General features: G+C 39.6%; 1 protein-coding gene across 3 annotated transcripts in view; it reads right to left on the reverse strand.

Annotated features, from left to right (window-relative positions):
* The window catches only part of MAP3K5 (mitogen-activated protein kinase kinase kinase 5), a 179,574-nt gene that overhangs the window by 82,012 nt on the left and 76,514 nt on the right, over nt 1-21,048 (reverse strand). For all 3 annotated transcript variants that reach the window (XM_070496531.1, XM_014850604.3, XM_070496532.1), the window contains 3 exons: nt 20,729-20,835; nt 18,281-18,451; nt 3,537-3,649 (listed from right to left, as the gene is read on the reverse strand). In XM_070496531.1, the coding sequence (XP_070352632.1) occupies nt 3,537-3,649; nt 18,281-18,451; nt 20,729-20,835 (391 nt within the window). The remainder of the gene's footprint in view (nt 1-3,536; nt 3,650-18,280; nt 18,452-20,728; nt 20,836-21,048) is intronic.

Here is a 21,048-nt window from a genome sequence, read left to right on the forward strand (position 1 = left end):
ACGCTGAACTTTAACCACCAGGCCATCAGGGCTGGCTCGACACCGACTTTTAGAAGAGAGCAGCAGGGCTGTCTTGTAGAACGTCCCCGCATTCTGGATCTGTCTAATGGCACTTCATGATGCTCTTTGCCCTATTTCTCTAGCCGCTGTGATTCCTGTTAGCTGGACGCTAGGTCTCAGGATTCGGGTTAAATGTTTTGGCACAACCATTTCACAGGAGATGCTCTCACTCCACGTCTACCATCGGGAGGCACGCGTCGAGCCATCCCAGTACTAGGGCTGCTAGTTGACCTCTGATGGCTGACCCCGGGAGGGGATCTATACAAGGGACTGTACAGGTACACTTGTTCCTCTGTGACTAACAAGCCAGCTGTGGGCGAGCTTTGGTGCATGTAAATATGGGAATGTAAATTAAAAACATAAGTACTTTCGCTTAATGGTTTGAGTTCTAACTGATGACCCTTGTGAGAATCATTATTTAACATCACTGCCATAATCAGCTATATCAGCTAGCCTTCTCCTGAAGAGTAACTCCCTTAGCATGTAGGGCGCCTTAAGAAGAGCTTCATCCCATCAACCGGATGAACTACAGTAACTCTTTAAAAGGAAGAGAAAGTACTTCAGTTTTCCGCTAAAGTATGCAATTTTCTGAGAAGTTGTTCACCTCCACAGATGACAAATGAGTTGCTTTGAGGTTGTGACGGGTTTTGTCTTTGATTTCTTTTTCTTGAGCATCTTTATAGATTCATGGACTTTTATATTCAGTAACATAAAGTTTATTCTTATTGCTCCTCGAAAATGAGGTTCAAATCATGGTTTGTCTCAATTCCAATCACATTGTTCTTTAACGCATCATCATCACTGGTGGAGACCCAAATCTGCAATTCTAAACCCCTCCCATACAGCGTCTTATCAAGGAAAACTTCCACGGAAGATGAATCATCTTTTATTTATTAGCTGAAGTTTGAATATTAATTTTAAAGCTTGTAAAGCTGAAAATAAGACAAAGATGTAAGATGTGGTTCTGTGCTTTTAAACTTTAGTTCTAAATAGTCTAAACACCAATGATTATTCAAAAACTGGGAAAGTAAAATACAGATCATGAAGAATTAGTCACACTCTCAAACACACAACTAGAATTAAGAATCTTTGGGTAACAGATTAGGACAGTTAAGAATGGTTTCTTACATTAGAGATCTTAAGATAATTATGTTTAGAAAGCTTCAGATTTAGTGATCATCTTAATTTTTAATTCTACTTTATAAATAAGTCAAAATTTGAAAATGTATCTGAAGAAGAGCTTTCTTAAAAAAAAGTCTCATTACCATAAGAACTCAGTGACTCAAGACTAATTTGTATGTTTGCAGGGGACCAACAGAAGGAATGGGAGAAGATATAAATTACTGACAAATCTGATTAGATCATTTTTTAAAAGAATGCAAATCTATATCTTTAAAATACGTCAAATGGGTTATTAATTAGCCTTGTTTTTTGCTATACACTATTAAGTAATATCATTATTACATTAGTCTATTCATGTATTTAGTCAAACTGCTCTTTCATGAAAATCCCTTTAATCCTATTTTACCATATAAAAATTAACTTTAGGTCAATCTATGTTGATCAGCATAATTCATGATTGAGTAGAATCTAAATTAATGAGTTTTAACTGCTTTTAGTTATTGAGAACATACAATTCAGGGTGCATATCACAGATTCTAGACGCCTAAACTTTAGCTCTCCCAGTAGCATTGTCAAGTCATATTTTAGGTCTGTGTATGTTCTGCAATTTCCAAAATTTAAAATTCAACTTCACATGTTTTTAAATGCTTGTTCAGCACGTATTATGGATGAGTTCTTATTGGAAAAGCTTAGAGTGTGTTTCCTGTACCAGTTATATCAATCACAATTGCTCAAACCTCAGAGAGCTGGCCATCTTTCCCCCGCTTTATTAAGATATAACTGACACAACACTGTGTAAGTTTAAGGTGTACGAGGTGTCGATTTGACAAACTTGTATACTGCAAAATGATCACCACCCTGGCGTTAGCCAACACCGCCACGTCATATAATTACACTTGCTTTTTAGTGGTGAGAACATTTCAGACCTCCTCCCTTAGCAGAGTGCTGACCATCTCAATCTACAGGGAACCTACAAATGAGAATTCAGAATAGGTTTCCAAACCACTTTGTTAGTGCTTCACCTACAAATGCAAATCAGTGTCAGTTTCTGTAACTATCTGGAGGCGTCAATAAAACCTCACCTCAAGCTCGAGAACAGAACAATACAAATTATTTTTGGATCCTTGATACGTAAGGATACATTTTGGCTACTGTAGAGTTTTTACATTAACCTTAAATGCAAAATCTTACTATACTCGTAATTTCTGAAAAGCACGTTGCAACGTATTTTCTCTGATTTTTACCAATTATTTGTGCAGTGAATACCACTGCAATCCAGCAGCGACAAGCATTGCATCATTCTTTCAGGCTAGGCCTTTTAAAAAGTACTTAAGACTCAAACTTTATTTGCCTTCAATGATTTCCCAGAATGACATATGGCTGTTTCATAAGCCCTTCCCAAATCATGTTAAAAAGTCTAGGACCCATTTTTCTTTAAGGAAAATTAAACAAAACATTCTCTGCTTAAAAGTCTTACAGAAAAACTTTCTTCCACAATTCATAGCTTCACTAAGATCAACTATTTTCTCTACGAAAAATATGGCAAAATATTTCTGTTTGTGGTAAAAACTCCTACACGAGTCGGAAAGGTTCTCTGAAAGAGGGTGGCTAGGCATTCGAGAGAGCAAAATCTGATAACCATACACAGTCTTTCAGTAGCTAGAATCTAAAAGAACTGTTATCAAAGCCAGAACCAAGAAAATCACACAAAATTTGTTCACTATGATGTCCTTATTTCTTTAAATTCCAAAGAAGGGTCAGCAGATGGGACAATGTCCACAGATGCAAGGGGCAAAACCACATTCTATCAGTGGCTACAATTCAGATGGTCTCTGAGGCCTGGTCACTGCCAAGACTGCCCTCTGATGACCCGCTGTTCTAGGGGCTTCAGGAGGCTCGCCCTCCCACGAGACTGAGATCAGAGGGGCAGGTGTGCACAGGAAACAGAAACAGGAAACATCAGAGGGTTTATTTACGTGTTTTTTGTAAAGCACCAGGAAAGCAAAACCAATCTAACATAGAAAACATTCCTTATGTTCCACAAAACACCACCTTATTTGAGAGCTGGGGGCTGAATGCAGAGCCCATATTTCCAATATTAGTTTGAGCTGGAATAATAAATATTAACTAGGGGGTTTTCAGAAACAGGTAGACTAAAAACTGAATTACATCTCAATGTCAGGATTTTGCAGCATAGTATGAAACACTAAACAAGGAAATGTAATAAATTTCTTTTCAGGAAGTTAGATGAGATAGAAAGAAAGCAAAGGGACTATCCATCAATGATTCTTTTTCGTGGCACCAAGTTGGGTCCAGTTTCCTAATTTCCATGTAAAACATGAAGCTGTAATTACCAACTTTCCGGAGCTCAAAGGAAGATTCAAACTGGTGCCCAGCTGCCAGGAGGAGGACTGCATAATTAATTCCTGACTGTAGTGTTGGCTCAGATTCAAATGCCTTTTTGAACCTATAAAAAAAGCAAACGTACAAGTTTACTTTCTCAATCATGAAACCCTGGGTGTGCAATAGCTTCCGTTTGCATAACTCCAATGCCTGAGCAAGTAAAAATATTCCACTGGCCTTCACCCCAGAATCTGGTGTGCTACTAGGATTTAATGCTTAAGTAACTGCATCTCCTCACCCTCAGCAACGTGGCAATTCCCCAATTGACTCATCCTCACCATAGCCGCCCCAGTCTTTTAAAGAAATCCTCTCTTCCACAGTCTACCAGAAACGGGGGAGAGTGTGAGTGAGTGAGTGAGTGAGAGTGTGTGTGTGTGTGTGCATGCAGGCGTAAGCACTGGAAATTTAATAGTAAGAACGCTGCATATATTTTAAAAAACTGGTTTTTAAAAAACCTTAAAAATACACAAAGCAATGAGGAGGATCATCGAGGTAACACACTGCAACAACCAGTTCCATGAGAGGGATGTAGGAATGTAATAAAGGACGTCAACTGTGGTAAGAAATTAGGAAACACAGAGATTGTGCGTATGCATCCGAACTGTGGCTCAAAGAGAAGAAGAGCTCTTTTCTGAATATGCGTGAAACTGAACATCAACGTGGGAAGAAGCTTCAGCATTTGAAGAGACGTCGGTGCTTTGCATCCGTGGCATTTTCCAGGTACTTCCTGGGACCTTCGAGGGCTTCCTCACTTGCATCCTTTAACAGGCAGCAACAGTCAGTGTTAATTTGTTTGGGAGCAAGAAGAAGACAATGAAAATCAACACCCAGTGACTAACAGAAACTGCCTGAGACAAACATGAAAAATGAAATCTTTATTCTAAAAAAACCAGACTGAGGAAAATATAAGGATTAAATACTTAATGAGTGAGCATTTGATGATACAAAAAAAGGTTATGTAGGGGAAAGTACATTACAATTCTAAGATAAAGGCATTCCTATGCAAACCGTTAATTGTAAAAATGAAAGACAGAAATAGCAAAAGTGGTCACAGGCACAATAGTGTACATTACAGCATATTCTTGGCTTTTATACATACTTGAAATTTTCCATAATTTAAAATGAGTTAAACTTCAAACGAAAAGGTACATTTTTCTGAATACTGAGGATCACGTGCCCTGTTAAGAGTCTTATTTTTTAAACAGAGTAAGCAGCTCTAAATGGAAACAAAACCCAAATAAGCATTAATCTTAACTAGTTGGCTCAAATAGTTACGTCTGTGGAACAAGAAAAAAAAATTTCCAACTGCATCACGTTGGTGACTAAAAAGCATTTTTATCGCTCCAGAAGGTACAGGTGTTTCTCAATTCTAAAATGGAAACAGCACGTGCCCAGACTGCTGATATGCAAAAGTTTGTCGTATCAAGGAAACACAGGATTTATGAGTCTTGACTCACATAAGTCTCAAACGTCTTGTGCTTGTTCAGAGGCAAATAGAAGGTCCCAATAAAAAGAGTTCAGGAGAAGAAAGAAGTCACACACTTTCCTCCCTAGCAATTCACATCAAGATAGGGAATTTTTCAACAAATAAATTCTTTCATTTTCCCTGAAACCAAGGAACATGGAATATTTCTCTTAAGTATCTTAAAAGGAAGACACAGAAAGCAGGACATGCCCAAATCAATCAACAAACACTAAGTTCTTCCTTTGTGCCAAAACCAACCAAAGCAAAAAGCAGGGCTTACATCTGTTTTTCTCTTACCATAAACAATATATATTTTTAACCAAAATATAAATGCCAATAAAGTTAATAATTTATATTTTTCTGTGACTCACATCACTCCATGACAATAAGTTGGGTGTTGAGGAGGAAGTCTTAATATTTTCTGGATTTCCTAGAGATTAAAATTACATGTAGGTGTATGACAAAAGAAATCAAATCCTGTCATATACTACTAATCTGCCACTCACAGGAAGTGAGAATTCTCACACTGTAAATTAGTATAGGACTTCTTGGCAGAAATTTGCCAAAATCTATCAAAATTGTAAAATTAAAAAACAAAAAAATTATGCATGCCTGTGGACACAACATTTCCACATCTATGAATTTATACTAAGAAAAAACATTAAATACGTAATTAGAAATTTAGTTATAAGGATATTTGTTACAAGATGAAAAAGTACTCTAAATTTCTAACAATATTATTAATTGTAATATGGAATAAAATGTATTCCAACTACTAGAAGGCACGCAGCCATTTAAATTGTAGAAGGACATGCAATGTCGGGGGAAACCTTCTGCTTTCCAGTAAGATCTGACAGTCTACTGTCTCCACAACCAGGGAGAAGAAGATGCACAGCAAACGTGTATTTTTATGGACCTTGGAGATCTGTAGGCAACAACAACAATACAATCATTGAGCTAAAACTCCAGAGAGGGAGGCGCCCTTCCAAGATGAGCTGAGTGGCACTTGCTGAATCTGCCCATAACATCAAGCTCAGGCTCGGCACAGGCAGAGAAGCTGTGCTGATTGGAAGCTCCCCCAGGGAAAAGACAGCTAGTGGATTTGCTGATAGCTGCGTGGTTGGCACGACAGAGACAAACGCGGAGGAGCCCCAAACGTGCCAGCTTTCCAGAGGGGACATCTGTCGAATGCTGGGTTGTAGAGGAGGCTGGGGGATGAGGCGGGGCTGGACGGCAGAGTGAAATCTCCTGAGGTCTGGCGGTACTGAGGAGGGAAGTGCACTAGAAGGAGCCTGCAGCAGATCTATGACCATCTCCTTTTTAAGGAATTGACCAAATTTTGGAGCTGTATAATGTGGGAGAATAAAGAGTTAAACTCAGAACTCCAAAGGGCAGATAGGACATCTCCCACAGTATTTAAGGGATAAGGAGACAGAGACTGGCTTTGCTCTCAGTCAGAAGCGGGGGTGGGAGGGGTCACAGCCAAGAAGCAAGGACAAAACAGAGACAGACCAGCTCAACTACAACTGACACCCAGACCCAACTCAACTCAATGGCACTGTTCAAGACTATCAGCTCTTTACCCTATCTCCCTAACAGAGGAAACGTGAGAGAAAATAAAATCATCTTCAGTCTCAATAATTCTGAATACAAAATGCATGGGATACAATAAAGAATTATGAGACATGCAAAGAGCCTGGAAAATGTGACCAATAAACAAGAGAGCAAAAACAGGCAAGAGGGGCCAACCCAAAGATGAGTCAGATGATCGAGTTGTAGACAAAGACGTTAAAACAATGATTACAAACAAGGAAGAGAAAACTGAGAAAAAGATGGACAAATGGATATGAGACAAAAAATTTCAACAGAGAGCTAGAATTGTTTTTTTTATTGAATAATCCAGAACTAAAATATACAATACCTGAAAATAAGAATTCATTGTATGGGTTTAATAGCAGACTAGACAGAGCAGAAGATAGATTTGGTGAACTAAAAAACAGGTCAATTATAAGTAAACTGAAGCAGAGAGAAAAAAACGCAACAGAGCATAAGAGACATACAGGACACAGTTAAATGGTCCAACATATGTATCATTGTAGCCCCAGAAATAGAAGAGAGAGAACATAGAACACAAGAAATAATTTAAGACATGTGGTCAAAAATATTCCAAAGCTTATGAAAACATGAACCCACAGATTCAAGAAGTTCAGAAAATCTCAAGCAGGATAAAATCATCACAGTCTAAATACTGAAACCAAAGACACAGAGGAAAATCTTAAAATCAGCCAGAGGAAACAAGATACAGTACCTTCAAAGGAGGAGCAGTTGACTTTGCAACATAAACTATGGGAGCTAGAAGATAACGCAATGCATTACATCTTTAGAGGATCCAAGAAAAAAGAAAAGGTATAAGAAAGATGTTTGCAGACAAAAGTGAGAAAATTAGTTGCCAGCACATCTGCACTACAAAATAAAAAACAAAGTACTAAAAGTACTTCTACAGGCTAAAGGAAAGCGATTTCAGTTGGAAGTAGTGAATTGCAGAAAGAAAGAGAATCAGAAAGGGTAAATATTTGACTGTATATAAAAGATATTAACTACCTAAAAACTACTGAATATTTAAACTGCTCTAAGTTTCTTTCCTAATTCAGGAAGTGGTAAAGTACAAACCTGAGGTAGACTGCAGAAGTCAAGGATGTGGACAGTCGTCTCTAGGGAACTACTAAAAGAATAACAAAAAGTATCAGTAACAAGCCAACAGAGGATGAAGCGTAATACTAAATAGAAAATAGGGCAGAACGGAGAACAAAAGACACAAAGAACATAACAGACAAACAGAAAACAAATAGCCAGATGGTAGACACAACCACAACCATCTGTTACCACATTAAACGTAAATGACCTAAATACTCCACGCAAAAGAGATGTGGAGCGAGGAGGAGGGAGGGAAGGAAGGAATGAAAGAAGGAAGGAAAGAAGGAAGGAAGGAGGGAAGGAAAAGAAAAAGAAAAAGACTCTGCTATATGCATCTGAAAGGGACATGCTTTAAATATAAGGACACTGGTAGGCTGAAGTAAAATGATGCACAAAGATGCATCACTCAAATACTAACCAAAAGAAATCTGTTGTGATCACACATTAACATCACACAAAACTAACTTTAAGGTAAAAATTATCACAAGACATAAAGAGGCTTCATAAACATTGCTTCAAAATATATAAAGCAAAAATTGACGAAACTAAAAAAAACAGATAAATCTACATTCATAGCTGGAGATTTTAAAATACTTCTCTCAGTGATGATCAAGCAGGCGAAGAGAAACCATCAGTGAGGATGCGGAAGTGAATCTGACTGACTTGGGTGGAGTACCACACCCAACAGCTGTGGACCATATCCTGGGCCACACAGCATGCCTCAACAAATTTTAAAGGACTGAAATAATGCAGTGTGTTCTCGAACCACAAGAGAATTAAACTAGAGAACAACAAGGAAACATATGTTGGGATACTGGGCAATCTCAACAACCGAGGGGTCAAAGAAGAAGTCACACTGACAATTAAAAGATATTTGAACTGAACAATATTGAAAGCTCAATATATCAAAATTTCTGGGACACAGAACAATTTATACCTTTCAATGCATATTTTGGAAAAAGAGCAAGGTTGAAAAATCAATGTTCTAAGCTTTCATCTAGAAAAATAAGCATATTATCTTCAAACAAAATAGAAGAAAGGATCAAATAAAGGAAACAGCAGAAATCAATGACATAAAAAGCAGATGTGCAAGAAAGAAAATCGGCAGTGCCAAAAGGTGGTCTCTGAGCAGATGAGCAAAACTGATAAACTCCTGGGCAGCAGACTGTTCATCGGAGGGAGGGAAAATACAAAATGCTGTTATGCTGCACGATTAGGAACAAGAAGGGGCATCAGCATAGGTCCTGCTTGCCTCAAAAAGAAAGTAAAACGATATTTGGAACACGTTTATGCCAATAAATATGGTAACTTAGGTGAAATGGAAAAACTTCTTGAAAATCACATATTAGCGCAACAAGGAAAAAAATGGAAACTCTGAAGAGTTCTGTATCTATTACAGAACTTGGAACAATCTGAAATTTGGTCCTCTATCTCCCCAGTAGAACGTATGCTCCGTGAGAGGAGGGGCCTCGTCAGTCTTGCTGACCGCTGACTCGAGTGCCTGAATCTCCAGGGTGCCTAGACACTGCAAGAGATAAGGAAGTTCTTGCTGAATGAAGAACGAATGCACCCGCTCCTTACCTAGAACTGGGCTGAGAGAAGTCATAAGTGCAGTAGGTCACATAAGATACAGACAATCTACTCACTTCTTTCAGAACTCTAAATCCTGACCTGAGAAAGCTGTATCACCAGAAAGTGACAGTGGGCCACATTATATATAGTGAACTGCATATCACCTTCACCACACGACACTTTAATGTTAGTGGAGTCCACTACTCAACAAAAGTATCAAGGATACTGTTTATTCAGCTTTCATTGTTGCCTCCATAGGGTCTTAGATGAGAAATTCCTTTAATTTATTGCTAGGGAGAGTTAGTTCCTCTGAAGAAGTGGTAGATATTCTTTTTTCATGCTACTACTAAAAAGCTTATTAGCTTGAAGCTTCGTTATACCAAGCATGTTGATTCTTATTTATTTATTCTTTTTTAAAGACTGGCACGTGAGCTAAGATGGGTTGCCAATCGTCCTTTTCCCCCCCTCTTCTTCTTCTTCTCCCCAAAGGCCCCAGTACATAGTTGTATATTCTAGTCGTGAGTGCCTCTGGTTGTGGCATGTGGGACGCCGCCTCAGCATGGCCTGATGAGCGGTGCCACATCTGCCCCCAGGATCTGAATTGGCAAAACCCTGGGCCCCCGAAGTGGTGCGTGCAAACTTAACCACTTGGCCACAGGGCTGGCCCCTGCTGATTCCTATTATTGGCATATTTGTAATCTTTCATTTCTTGGTGCTAATTTTCCATATATATTTTATCATTTTATTGTATTTTCTTCAGATTCAACCTTGATAAAAACATATATAGATGTTAAAATAATGAAACTATCCGTTTTAGCTGGAGATAACGACATATCAGTCATTTTAGGGTAAGTGAGCTGCATATTAAACAACCTCCAGTCCAGGCGCCTTGCGATGCCTGTTCACATCACTGTCTTGCATCGGTTGGTTCAGCTCTCCCTCACACTGGTTCCCCCAGGCCCCAACCTGAAGGAGCAACTTTCTCTGGGAAGTGGCCAAGGAAAAGGGGACTTGTGGCTCAACCACAACCAGTGCTTAAGCTTCTGCTGATAATGAGCAGTGATCAAGACGCACCCAGACCTGGCGTCATGGGATGGGAACACACAACCTCCCTATGAACAGGGGCAGGGTATTCCCAACAATAACACACATGGCACAGACGACATTCTCTACCAAAGAAAGCTGTGATTAACACCAGATAGTGGAGAAACAGCAAGAGTAGCACCTCCCAGGTATAAGATGCTGTACCTGACACTTCAGGATTAATATCTCTAATTCTGACAACTCTTCAAGGTGAGAGCATTTGCTCTAGTTTACTATCAGGAAATTGAAGCATGGAAATATGAAGTCATGCAGTTTACAACTGGCCGAGCAAGAACTCATCCAGTTCTGCTGGATTCCGAGGCCTGAGCCCTCTCCTCTGTATCAGTCTGCCTAGCCTTCGGGATGTGTTAAACACGTGTTTTTTTCTAAAGTCCTTTTTCAACACTTTCTGGGTTTTTTGTTGTTTTTTAGTAAAAGGGAGTTGGGTGAAAAGGGAAAAATAACAATAAGGAATAAAAGCAGAGAGAATTGCTTTCATGCTAAGGATAAAGTTTGTATCCTACATACAACAGAAACAGGTATTGATATATTCTTGGAAAGAAAGATGTTTGTCACAAAATATATTTGATCAATCTTATCAGACCAAAGGCTAATACTTGCAAGAGACTGATACGGCAAGACTGCTGAAAGTGCCCATAAAAATGCACCAAAGAAGAAGGTTTTTGTCACTGAAAACTTCACAGTTCACCTACCAAGAGGATAAATGAACACGAACAGTATGTTAATCCTGACCTAAGGAAGTCTATAAGCAATGATGAATAGTGTAAAACTGTCCACAAAGAGAGAAATGAAAGGATTGGGGCGGGTGAGGCTAAATGAAAGAGGACTTCAGGAAGGAAACAAATCTTAAGGACAGAAGCAGACATTCACATCTTCAGAGAATTCTAGTGACTATATTTGAGTAACTGTATGAAGTTATTTCCACTATTTTTGATTTTTTTCTATTTTAGTACTAAATATTTGTTGAAAGAGGGTAAATAATTTGCATTCTTCAATTCATTGTTACATTGAAAAGATGCAAACTGCTCATTCAAGCTTTCAAAGCAATTGATTTTAGTCCATGGGCTGACTTATTATTAGACTGTATTTGTCTCTTGATGACAAGCCAGCTCTCAAAGAGGCAAGTACTTGATGACGGAGGGAGTGATGAAGTCTTTATAATAAAGACCTGGTTCGCTTTCTGCATCTGCACTGAGATATTCAACAAAGTCAAGAAAAAAGGAAATAATTCTGGAATTATTTCTAGCTCAAGAGCACCTACTTTCCATCAAAGAAGAAAGTGAGCTCCAGTCAAGTTCTCTCTATGGAGGTGTCATCTTTCCTTCTTTGTGATATAAAAGCCATGATTCTTTCCATGAGACATACAAGTAATTAAATTAGAATTTCATGGTTCTTTACGTCTCTAGGATATTTCTGAAATTATCACTCATAAAATAACTCAGAGGCAAAGCAGGACTGCATGAGAAGAAAACCGGTGCCAGACCACACTGTCTTTCTGATCAGGAGATGGGGAAGCCCTCTCTTCAATTCAAACTCCTTATTTGTATATAATCCTTATGATTATAGGAAAGTCAGGAAGAAAATAAAAGAACCCCAGATTCTATCCTCTTCGGGTCCCTTTACTATTCACATATTTTTTTTCCAAAAAAAGAGCATCATGCTATTTTTATAATCTGTTTTTAATTTTGATTATGATATCATGATGCATGTTACTATTAAATATTTTTTTAAAGCCACAATTTTCTTCTGGTTGTATACCTAAAAGAATTGAAAGCAGGGAACTCAAACAGATATTTATACACCCATTTTCACAGCAGCACTATTCCCAATAGCCAAAAGGTGGAAACGACCTAAATGTCCATCAAAAGATGAATGGATAAGCAAAATGTGGTGTATACATACAATGGTATAGGACTCAGCCTTAAGTAGGAAATTCTGACACGTGACAACATGGATTAGCCTTGAGAACATCATGCTAAGTGAAATAAGCCAGTCACAAAAAAGACAAACACCATATGATTCCACTTACATGAAATATCTAAAACAGTCAAATACATAGAGACAGAAAGTGGAATGGTGGTTGCCAAGAGCTGGGAGGAGAAGAATGGGAAGCTGTTTAATGAGAATAGCGTCTGAGTTTTGCAAGACGAGAAGAGCTGTGATGGACAGTGGTGGGAGCACAGCAATGTGAATGTGCTTAATGCCACTGAACTGTACACTTAAAAACAGCTAAAATGGTAAGTTTTACATTATGTATATTTTTACCACCAACTCCCCCAACAATTTTGAATGAATGCTATTCCCTCTCATGGAGATGTTATCCTTCAGTGGATATTTTCCCCACTGTTGGACATTTAAATTTCTTCCAATTTTTTGTTACCAGAATTCAGCATAGTGAACATTGTTGTAATTTCTGCTATTTCTTTAGGATAGTTTCCAAAGGACATAGCTGGGTGTAAGAACATGAATTAGTTCAAGGCTCTTCTTACATAATACTATAATTAATAATGCAGAATTGCTTTCCAGAATTCACATTCCCCAGAGCAGTATAGAAGATCGACTTTCACATTGCACTTATGCCAAAATAAAGTATGCTCATCTCTTCTCATCTTTGCCAACTGATAACACCAGGAAAGCCTCGCTCAGGATTCTAACATGCACTTACTTGATGCTGAGAGTGAATAGTTTTCACGTGTTTATGACCATTCTACACTTAGCCTTCTAAGGGCTGCCAATTCTCAAATTACAATGCAAAACTCATATTCTAAGATGGCTGAGAAGATGGGAGGAGACACACTTGGGAAAGCTCTGAAGAGGAGGCAGAAGTGGGGCCAGAAGCTTACACTTAAATCTTTAAGGATTTGGAGAACGGAAAAGTTTTAGGAGGAAGGGAGTGACAGCAAAACGTGGGGAATATATAAACATTTAATAAAAGGGAAGAGCCATGTTAGCAGTTATGGTCGACCTATTCAACAAAACGGATCCACGAAGATGACTCTGCAGGGCCAAAGAATTCCACGTTGTTGAAAAACTCCACAAGCAATTCTGATGTTCTGCCAGGCCCAGAATGACGGCTTTGGTTCACTGAGTGAAATCGCTCCTGTTCTCCCATACTCTCCTTCCTTTTCAGCATAATGCCTGGCAAAGAGCTAGTTCCCTCACTTGTCCCTCTGACAACCCAGTTCAATCCAGCAAGCCTTAGCTGCTCTCCTTAGAGGCTCAATGCTTGTCAGCCGCAATCAGGAAAGCTCCACAGTGACGTATTAAATACTGTCATCCCTGGACTTTGACTCGGTCCTGTCCTAACAGAGCTACATCCAATCTATCATCGGTCACACGTGGTATTGAATCAAGGTTGAGGCTGAGACCGGTGTGCCAGGGCGCTTGTGCCAAAGCAACCGAGGGCACACGGTGTGTTTTCCCCAAGTGTCAGGTCATCCTGCAACTTCTGGTCCCTCAGGCGCCATCTATGTCTGGACACCAATGAGCTGGGTTACTAAGAACTCTCAGGCTCTGTGTTCTAAAAACAAAACTCATCAAAATTTGGAAACTCGTCTAACAGACACGGTAAAGGACTAAACAAAAATGATGTCAATGGAAAGATAGTGAGATAAAACTCTGGAAGGAGGGGAGTGGAGATCGAGATGACACAGAGAAGGCTATTTTGAAGCCAAGAAAAGGAAAAAAGGCTAATCTGGAAAAGGGAAAATAGACGTTGGTCTTTATTTGTATGTCGATTGCTTTGTTACGTAACTCTTCCAAAGTAAAGCCAACTCCATTAACAATGTAAAAACCAAATCGTTATTAGGCACACATTACTGTTTGAATAGCATGTCACTGACGCAAAAGAAAATTAGTTGATAAGGCAAGGCTGTCGGTTCTTTTCCAAGTTACCATGGAAAAATGGACATATTAATGCTAAAAACACGCTTAATGCTTCTGATTTCCTGGCTATGGATCTTCTCTGGGATCACAACAGGAGAGACACGAGTATGTGCATATAGTATGGGCACCTAATTTCCTTTCCAAGTTCTGAAAATGACTTCCTATTGCCCCTAAGGAAGAGAATCTCATCATCTCTAAAACCAACTACGAGTTCAAGCAATCACTGCCTGTCCCACGGGACCCCAAGACAGCCGTGGCGTATGAAATTCAAACAAGGTCTGGGTGAAAAGCATACGGAGTCTGTAACTTTTCCCTCATGAGCTGAAATGTTCAGAAAGAGAAAGAAAACTCTTAGGAATATTTTAGGAAAAGGGAAATTTAATCTAGTCAATGTCTATTTGAACATGGGTAAATATAACCATATATAAAGAAACAAAAAATATTTTCACATATTATATACTAAGGATATAACACCAAGTGGCTACTAATTCCAGGACTTTAACACCTGTTGCTTTATTTAATCCTCACAACAGAGCATTCATTCCTCCTGAAGTGGTCAGTCTAAACCAGCTGTAATAACCCCATCCCTCCTTACCAGTGATGTCTGTGCTACTGGGCTGATGAAATACTAGAAGCATAAAGAAATGTAAGGAGAGTCTGGGTAGGTTTTTGTGAGTATATTTTCTCAGTCCTAAGAAAGATACAGGAGAAGACGGCCTCCCTTCCTCTCTACGCCTTGGTGTAGCTAAGCTAGACTGATGCCTGGAACGGCCACGGACACCCTGCAACCCTACGAAGGCCAGCCGGAGGGCACAGCCACTCGCAGCACTAAGGAGGGAACAGACCTGGGCTGACATCCTGAAGCTGCCAACTCGACCTACGCCAGACCCAATTTCTGGACTCCATGTTTTAGAAGATACATTTTCTTATTGTTTAAGCTCTCTGGAGTCAAGGTCTTTTGCTACCTGTAGGATGCTAAGGGCATTCTAACTCAGGTGGTAGGTATTCTTCTTATTTTTTAAGGAAGAAAACTGAATTTCCTAAAGGTTAAGTCATTTGCCGAAGATTACATGGTTTCCAAGCAGTAAGTCAACATTTATCTCATGTCAGTCTCCCAAAAGACCGTACTCCTTCAACAAAACAGCACAGCCATTCCTAGAAATGTCTGTTCCCGGAAATTGCAGGCAAGAGAGCCGAAGATGCAGGAAAAACACCACTGGATCTGAAAAAATTAGATTTGAAAGTTCATAAACCACAAAACATCAAGAAATTCACTTAAGTTCTTTGAGTTTCCATCGCCTCAGCTATAAAATGGGAAGAAAAATGTCAACCCCACCAACTTTACGAGGTACGTGTAAGCCTCTAACAGTCAATAACATACACAAAACCCTGTGTGAACTCCAAAGTTGAAGGGATTATTATTTCTACCTATTGAGCAAAAACCGCATGTAACAAAATGTCCTAAGTAAGTCACGGTGCATATGAATTCAGCATAACTATTTTGTGGTTACGTTTTTTTAGCATTTTCTTTAGGTTAAAAAAGAAACTGTGGACGTGACCTCGGCAGTGAACTTCCAGGGCCCTCCGGTCACAGTCCACAGTATTTCCCTGGGTCATTCCACCCAAGTCTTCACTTGAGAAACTCTGTGGCCTTTTCTTAGGCCTAAATCTAGGCTCTTGGATCACAGTATTTCATACTTTGAAAGCCAGTCGTCTTCCCAGCTTCGCTCTCTCACCTGCTCTTTATCCCACAGCATCCCCAACAATCCCCCAACAGCACTTGTGACAGGCGCCATCACTGCTTTCATTAACTCCTATTTAACTTTATATTGAACAGCTATGATAAAAAGCTACAACCTTTTAATAACTAAAAGCTAAACTCAGTTTAATTACCTAAGGATCATATCTTAACCTGGATTACAGACATTCAAATATAGAAAAAATGGCATTATTTTAGCCATCAGCAAGAGCTTCGATGAGCAAAAATAACTAAAGCAGTGACAGTGAAAAACATCAAATGTTAGAGAACCACTCTTTTTCATACTTAGACCAGCAGGATGTGTTCATTCAAACCACTCACCCTCTGCCCTAGATAAGATTCAACAACCAACGTTTGTTCTAAAAACATCTCACAATTCTGCAAACTTGAAAAATCTAAGCCATGAACTTTTTTCTTATTTTCTATTTCTGCATTCTGAACCCCCAAGGAAACCTCCCAGAAAACGGCCCTGCATCAGAGGTCTCCCCAGAAGTAAAGGGTGCCTGTGGGTCACTGTCCACTCAAGACAACAGAACACGATCCAGGCCGTGGAAAGTGTGTCCAGGGAAGGAAGCCTGAGGGACCACATCCCCGCCTCAGCCCGGCACCAGCACCTGACAAAATGCAAACTCAGAGACACTTAATTTTACTTCACTGCCTTAGTCCTGGGGTGTAGTTTGTTATTCCTAAGCCGTGGTCCTTATGGAGTTTCAGTGGAAAGCTCAAACTGTTTCTCAAGCCCGTCGAACTCAGTGAAGTTCACACTCCAAACTGTGTCTCCTGCATTGGGCAGCTGCTGAAATCTCTGCTCAGCTCCTTTGCCTTCCAGCTGCTGGTTTCCGTCTGGCTCCTTTGGGTCTTATCCCACACATGCACATGTCAGGGGTCAGCCAAGAATCAAAGGGGAGTATGTACACAGATTTGGGGCTCTCTCTGTGACTCCTTCATTTAGGTGGGATCACACTCAACTTCCTGGCAGCCTCAAACCGACTCCTCCAGCCAGTAAGACTGGGATTTTCTTCTTGAGTTCTCTCTGCCTTGTGCCCTGCAGAACAGGGCGTGCCCCCAAGGGAAAAGCCACTGAAATGTGGCTCTTACCCAATAAGGTACCCTTCATCCAAGGATCAAAACCTCCCCAGTTTCTGACTACTTTTAGCCACACTTTAGGACATTCAAACTTTTTTTACAAGTGTTTTTCCAATGTTTATAATTGTTACTGGCAGGAGGAGAAGTGCAATAGAAGCTATTCTATCATTTCCAGAAGCCAGAACCTTGATGAGCAAAAGCAAATGTTAATGCACCCTAGTTTCCCAATTTTTTCCATTTTATGGTTTATGGTATTTTTAAGCCTTGTTTAAGAAATTCTTTCCTATCCCAAAGTCATAAGCACAGTTTGTATATTCTAAAAATATTTTTTGTAAAGTAATTTAAAAAATATTTTGGTCTTCAATTCACTTGGCTTTCACTTTTTGTGCATGGCTTAAAGTGGGGATGCAATTTCATTTTATTTTTACAAGCAGATACACCAATTTCTCCAGCACCATGCCTGAAGAGCCATCGCTTCCGCTCTGGCTCATGAAGAGCACCGTGCCACGGATCCAGTCTCCTGCACAGCTCAGTCTGTTCCGGCTCGCTCTCCCGTTCCAGTGTTTTACTTGTCTCTGCCGACACCCAGCCTGCAATGTCCCAACTATCGCATCTTCACAGGAAGTCTTGTATCTGGTAAGGCAAGTCCCTCAACCATTCTTCTCCAAAACTGTTTTGCCTATTCTTGGCCTTTTATTTTTTCAAATAAATTTTAGAAGCAATTTGTCAAATTACACGGAAAGCCCTACTGGGGAGAATTAACATCTTTTAAGATATCAATCCTTCTCATCCATTCCCTTGGTATATTTTTCCATTCATTCAGGTCTTCTTTCATGTCTTTCTATAAACTTACATAAATTTCTCACCAAATTATATTTTGCCGTTATCTTATATATTATACTTAAAATAGCTTTTTAAAATTCTATTTTCTTAAATTATATATTTTCATCTAATTTACCCCAACTTACTCTGCCATATTAAATGAATTTCATCAAACCTGTTCACTAAAGCTATAAATTCTAAAGTTTACTTTCGAATACGTAATCTAAAGGATTAACAACAATTTAACTCTCATTTGCAAACAATCTTTTATGTCATGGACTATCAAGCATCGTTTCCTGTATACTTACCAAGAAGCTCCATGGTCTCTACTTTCAGTGTCCATGAAATTAGAGTCCAAAAACATGTCTTTGTAGATTCGACCCACGAGGCAGTACACGTCGGAAGCCACCTGCCCTTCGCTCTGCACCAGCGGGATCATGATGTCAAGAGCCTTCGTTCTGTCTCCAGGGAGATTTCTCCTAAGGCAGGGGACGAAAATGGCATCATTTCAATCCAGATTACAGAAGCAAGAGAGGCCAGTCAGCTTATTAAAACCTATTTAACGCACTGATCCAAACAGTGAAGTTCGGCAGGACAAAAACAACAATCGGATGTTGAGAGTCCTCTGTAAACCTCAGTCTGACACCCTCCATTCTTATCCTATTGCCTGTCTGCGGGGCCTAACGAGGATCTCTTCTGAAGTGCTTTTCTGATAATGGGGATGAACTTGTACGTAGCCATCCGTCGTCCTTCTGGTTTCCCTCCATTTACGTGCAGGTTCAAGCTGGTGGAGTGAGGTTAGGAATTTGCTCTGCAGCCTTGAATGGGGCAGAGTCAACGAATCCAAACAGGGACAAAACCCCGCCTGTAGGTTTCAATGGCTTTCACTCCAAAACACTGAGCAAACTCCTTCACAGCAATACCGACAAACCAACTTTAACCCAAGAGCCTAATTTCTAGGTGTAACCAATTAATTATGTAAGGAAGCGGCTTTACACGGCTCATTCTAAAGCAGCAAGTATGTATAGACTGTTCTTAAAACCAGATAAAAACTCTTCTAAGAGTTATTTCTTGGACCTTGAAAACATGCTAAGTGAAAGAAGCCAGTCAAAAAAGACTACATATTGTGCGATTCCATTTACATGCAATGCCCAGAATAGCCCAAGCTACAGAGGCCAAAAGTCCGTCAGTGGCTCCCTGGGTCTGGGGGATGTGCGAGGAGAAGGGAGCATAACTAATGGGTTGGGAGTTTCTTTTTGGGGTGACGAAAATGTTCTAAAATTTACTATGTTGGTGGTCACAAAACTCTGTTAATATATTAAAAACCATTGAATCGTACACTTAAATGGGTGAATTGTAAGGTATATGAATTATATTTCAATAAAGCATTTATGAAAAAAAAAGTTATTTCTATTCTCAACTACTACTTTAAATCTTCCTGTCCATGAAATTCCTTTTTTGCTTTGTCCTAAATACCCTGAGTTTAGAATAATGCTCCATACAAATACGCCCCTCAATTCATTATATTCTATTTTAGGAAAGGTAAAGATGAAACACAGATAAAGAAAACTATAAGAGGCTCTTAAGGACTTTCACTTTTCATTTCAAAATAGAATCTAGTCCATTCCATCTTTCAAAAAGAACTCATTTGAAAATCCATTGGAACAGGTAAACTCTGGAGGTCTCATTTCATTCTGTCACATCTAAAGAAAAAGATGTTTAATGAATGGGGAGAGAAAATATACTTTAGTTATACATTTACTGATAAAGTTAGCAAGTTCTATGGTTTGGGTGGATAAAGAAGGGAAGAAACAATCTCTGGTTGAACAGCATGCTGACTTTTTTCTTCATAGGCAGAGACAGGAGGACCCAGCGATGAGGAAGAGACCTCAGTGTCAGACAGATCTGGGTTTGAGCCTCGGTTTCATGACATGCTAACTATGAGCCTGGAAGGAAAGTCACTCAACCTTTCCAAGCTTCCGTTTCTCATCTGTGAAATAATCAAGCCTAAGTGACAATGGCAAGTGCTCAACAGACAAGATGTCCCCTCTCTTTCTTTTTATCATTCTCCACAGTTGTGTTAATTACTCATATATTCAACTCTGTACTACGGAAGAGAACAGCACAACTAAGCTGTGGACAGTTCAGAGCTTTAGGCCTCTCCACGGCCAGGGCAGGGATGGCCCTGGTGACGGTGCACGGAGGTGTGCGCCCTGACGTGGACAGAGAACAGAGGCAGGACTGGAAGCAGCAGCATCAGTCCTGGGCCTGGCAGATTCGTGGATACGTGACCTAAACTGTGGGCAACAGTCTTAATTATAATCAGGTGCATTCAGAACCATCCCAGTGAAAATATTCTCTGGTTAGGAATATTTTCACCCAGCTAAAACTACCCTTCCTCTACTTGGTTAATTTTTGTGTGAATAATCATTTAGTATTGAGCATATTTGCTTGAAGATAACATCATATTCATGTAATATTTAAAAATCTAAAAAAATATAAATAGCAAACACAAACTTCGACAGAGAGGAAAAGGAATTTTAAGAATTTAAATATACAAACAGTGGGGGCCCTTTTTTACTGACACAAAAATCAGCATGCATGCTTCCTATATTTATATGGTTGACATAGAAATATTAATGTTACTTTCTAACAGGGAGTGGTTGCAATGCTACAGCACAAAGATACCCCAGAAAGAATAAGTGGGTTAAAAAATCCCATGTTGGCACATCGTGGAGGGGACTACTTCTGCTCACCTGTTCAGAGCGAATGCATAATGGAACTTCACGTGGTGATGGGAGGCCAGGTCAAAGGTGGGCAGCTTTTCCAGTGTCTCCACCAGCTTCACAATCGAGTCGTAGTCCTTTCAAGCAAGAGGAGAATCAGAGAGAGTTAAACCCCTCGGAGAAAGTTCTGACAACAAAACGCCCCTTGATGCCCAGATTCCTGAATCTGAGAAGAGTATTAAAAAGAGAACGAGAACCCATGGAACGCTTTGAAGAAACTGTTTGTTTTTAAAATTAGGAGTCTGGATTACATGGATAAAAACATTAGAAATACAGAGTTTCCACATCCG

Source organism: Equus asinus, chromosome 24, assembly GCF_041296235.1.
Source record: "Equus asinus isolate D_3611 breed Donkey chromosome 24, EquAss-T2T_v2, whole genome shotgun sequence".
In the NCBI taxonomy this organism is placed as follows: Eukaryota; Metazoa; Chordata; class Mammalia; order Perissodactyla; family Equidae; genus Equus; species Equus asinus.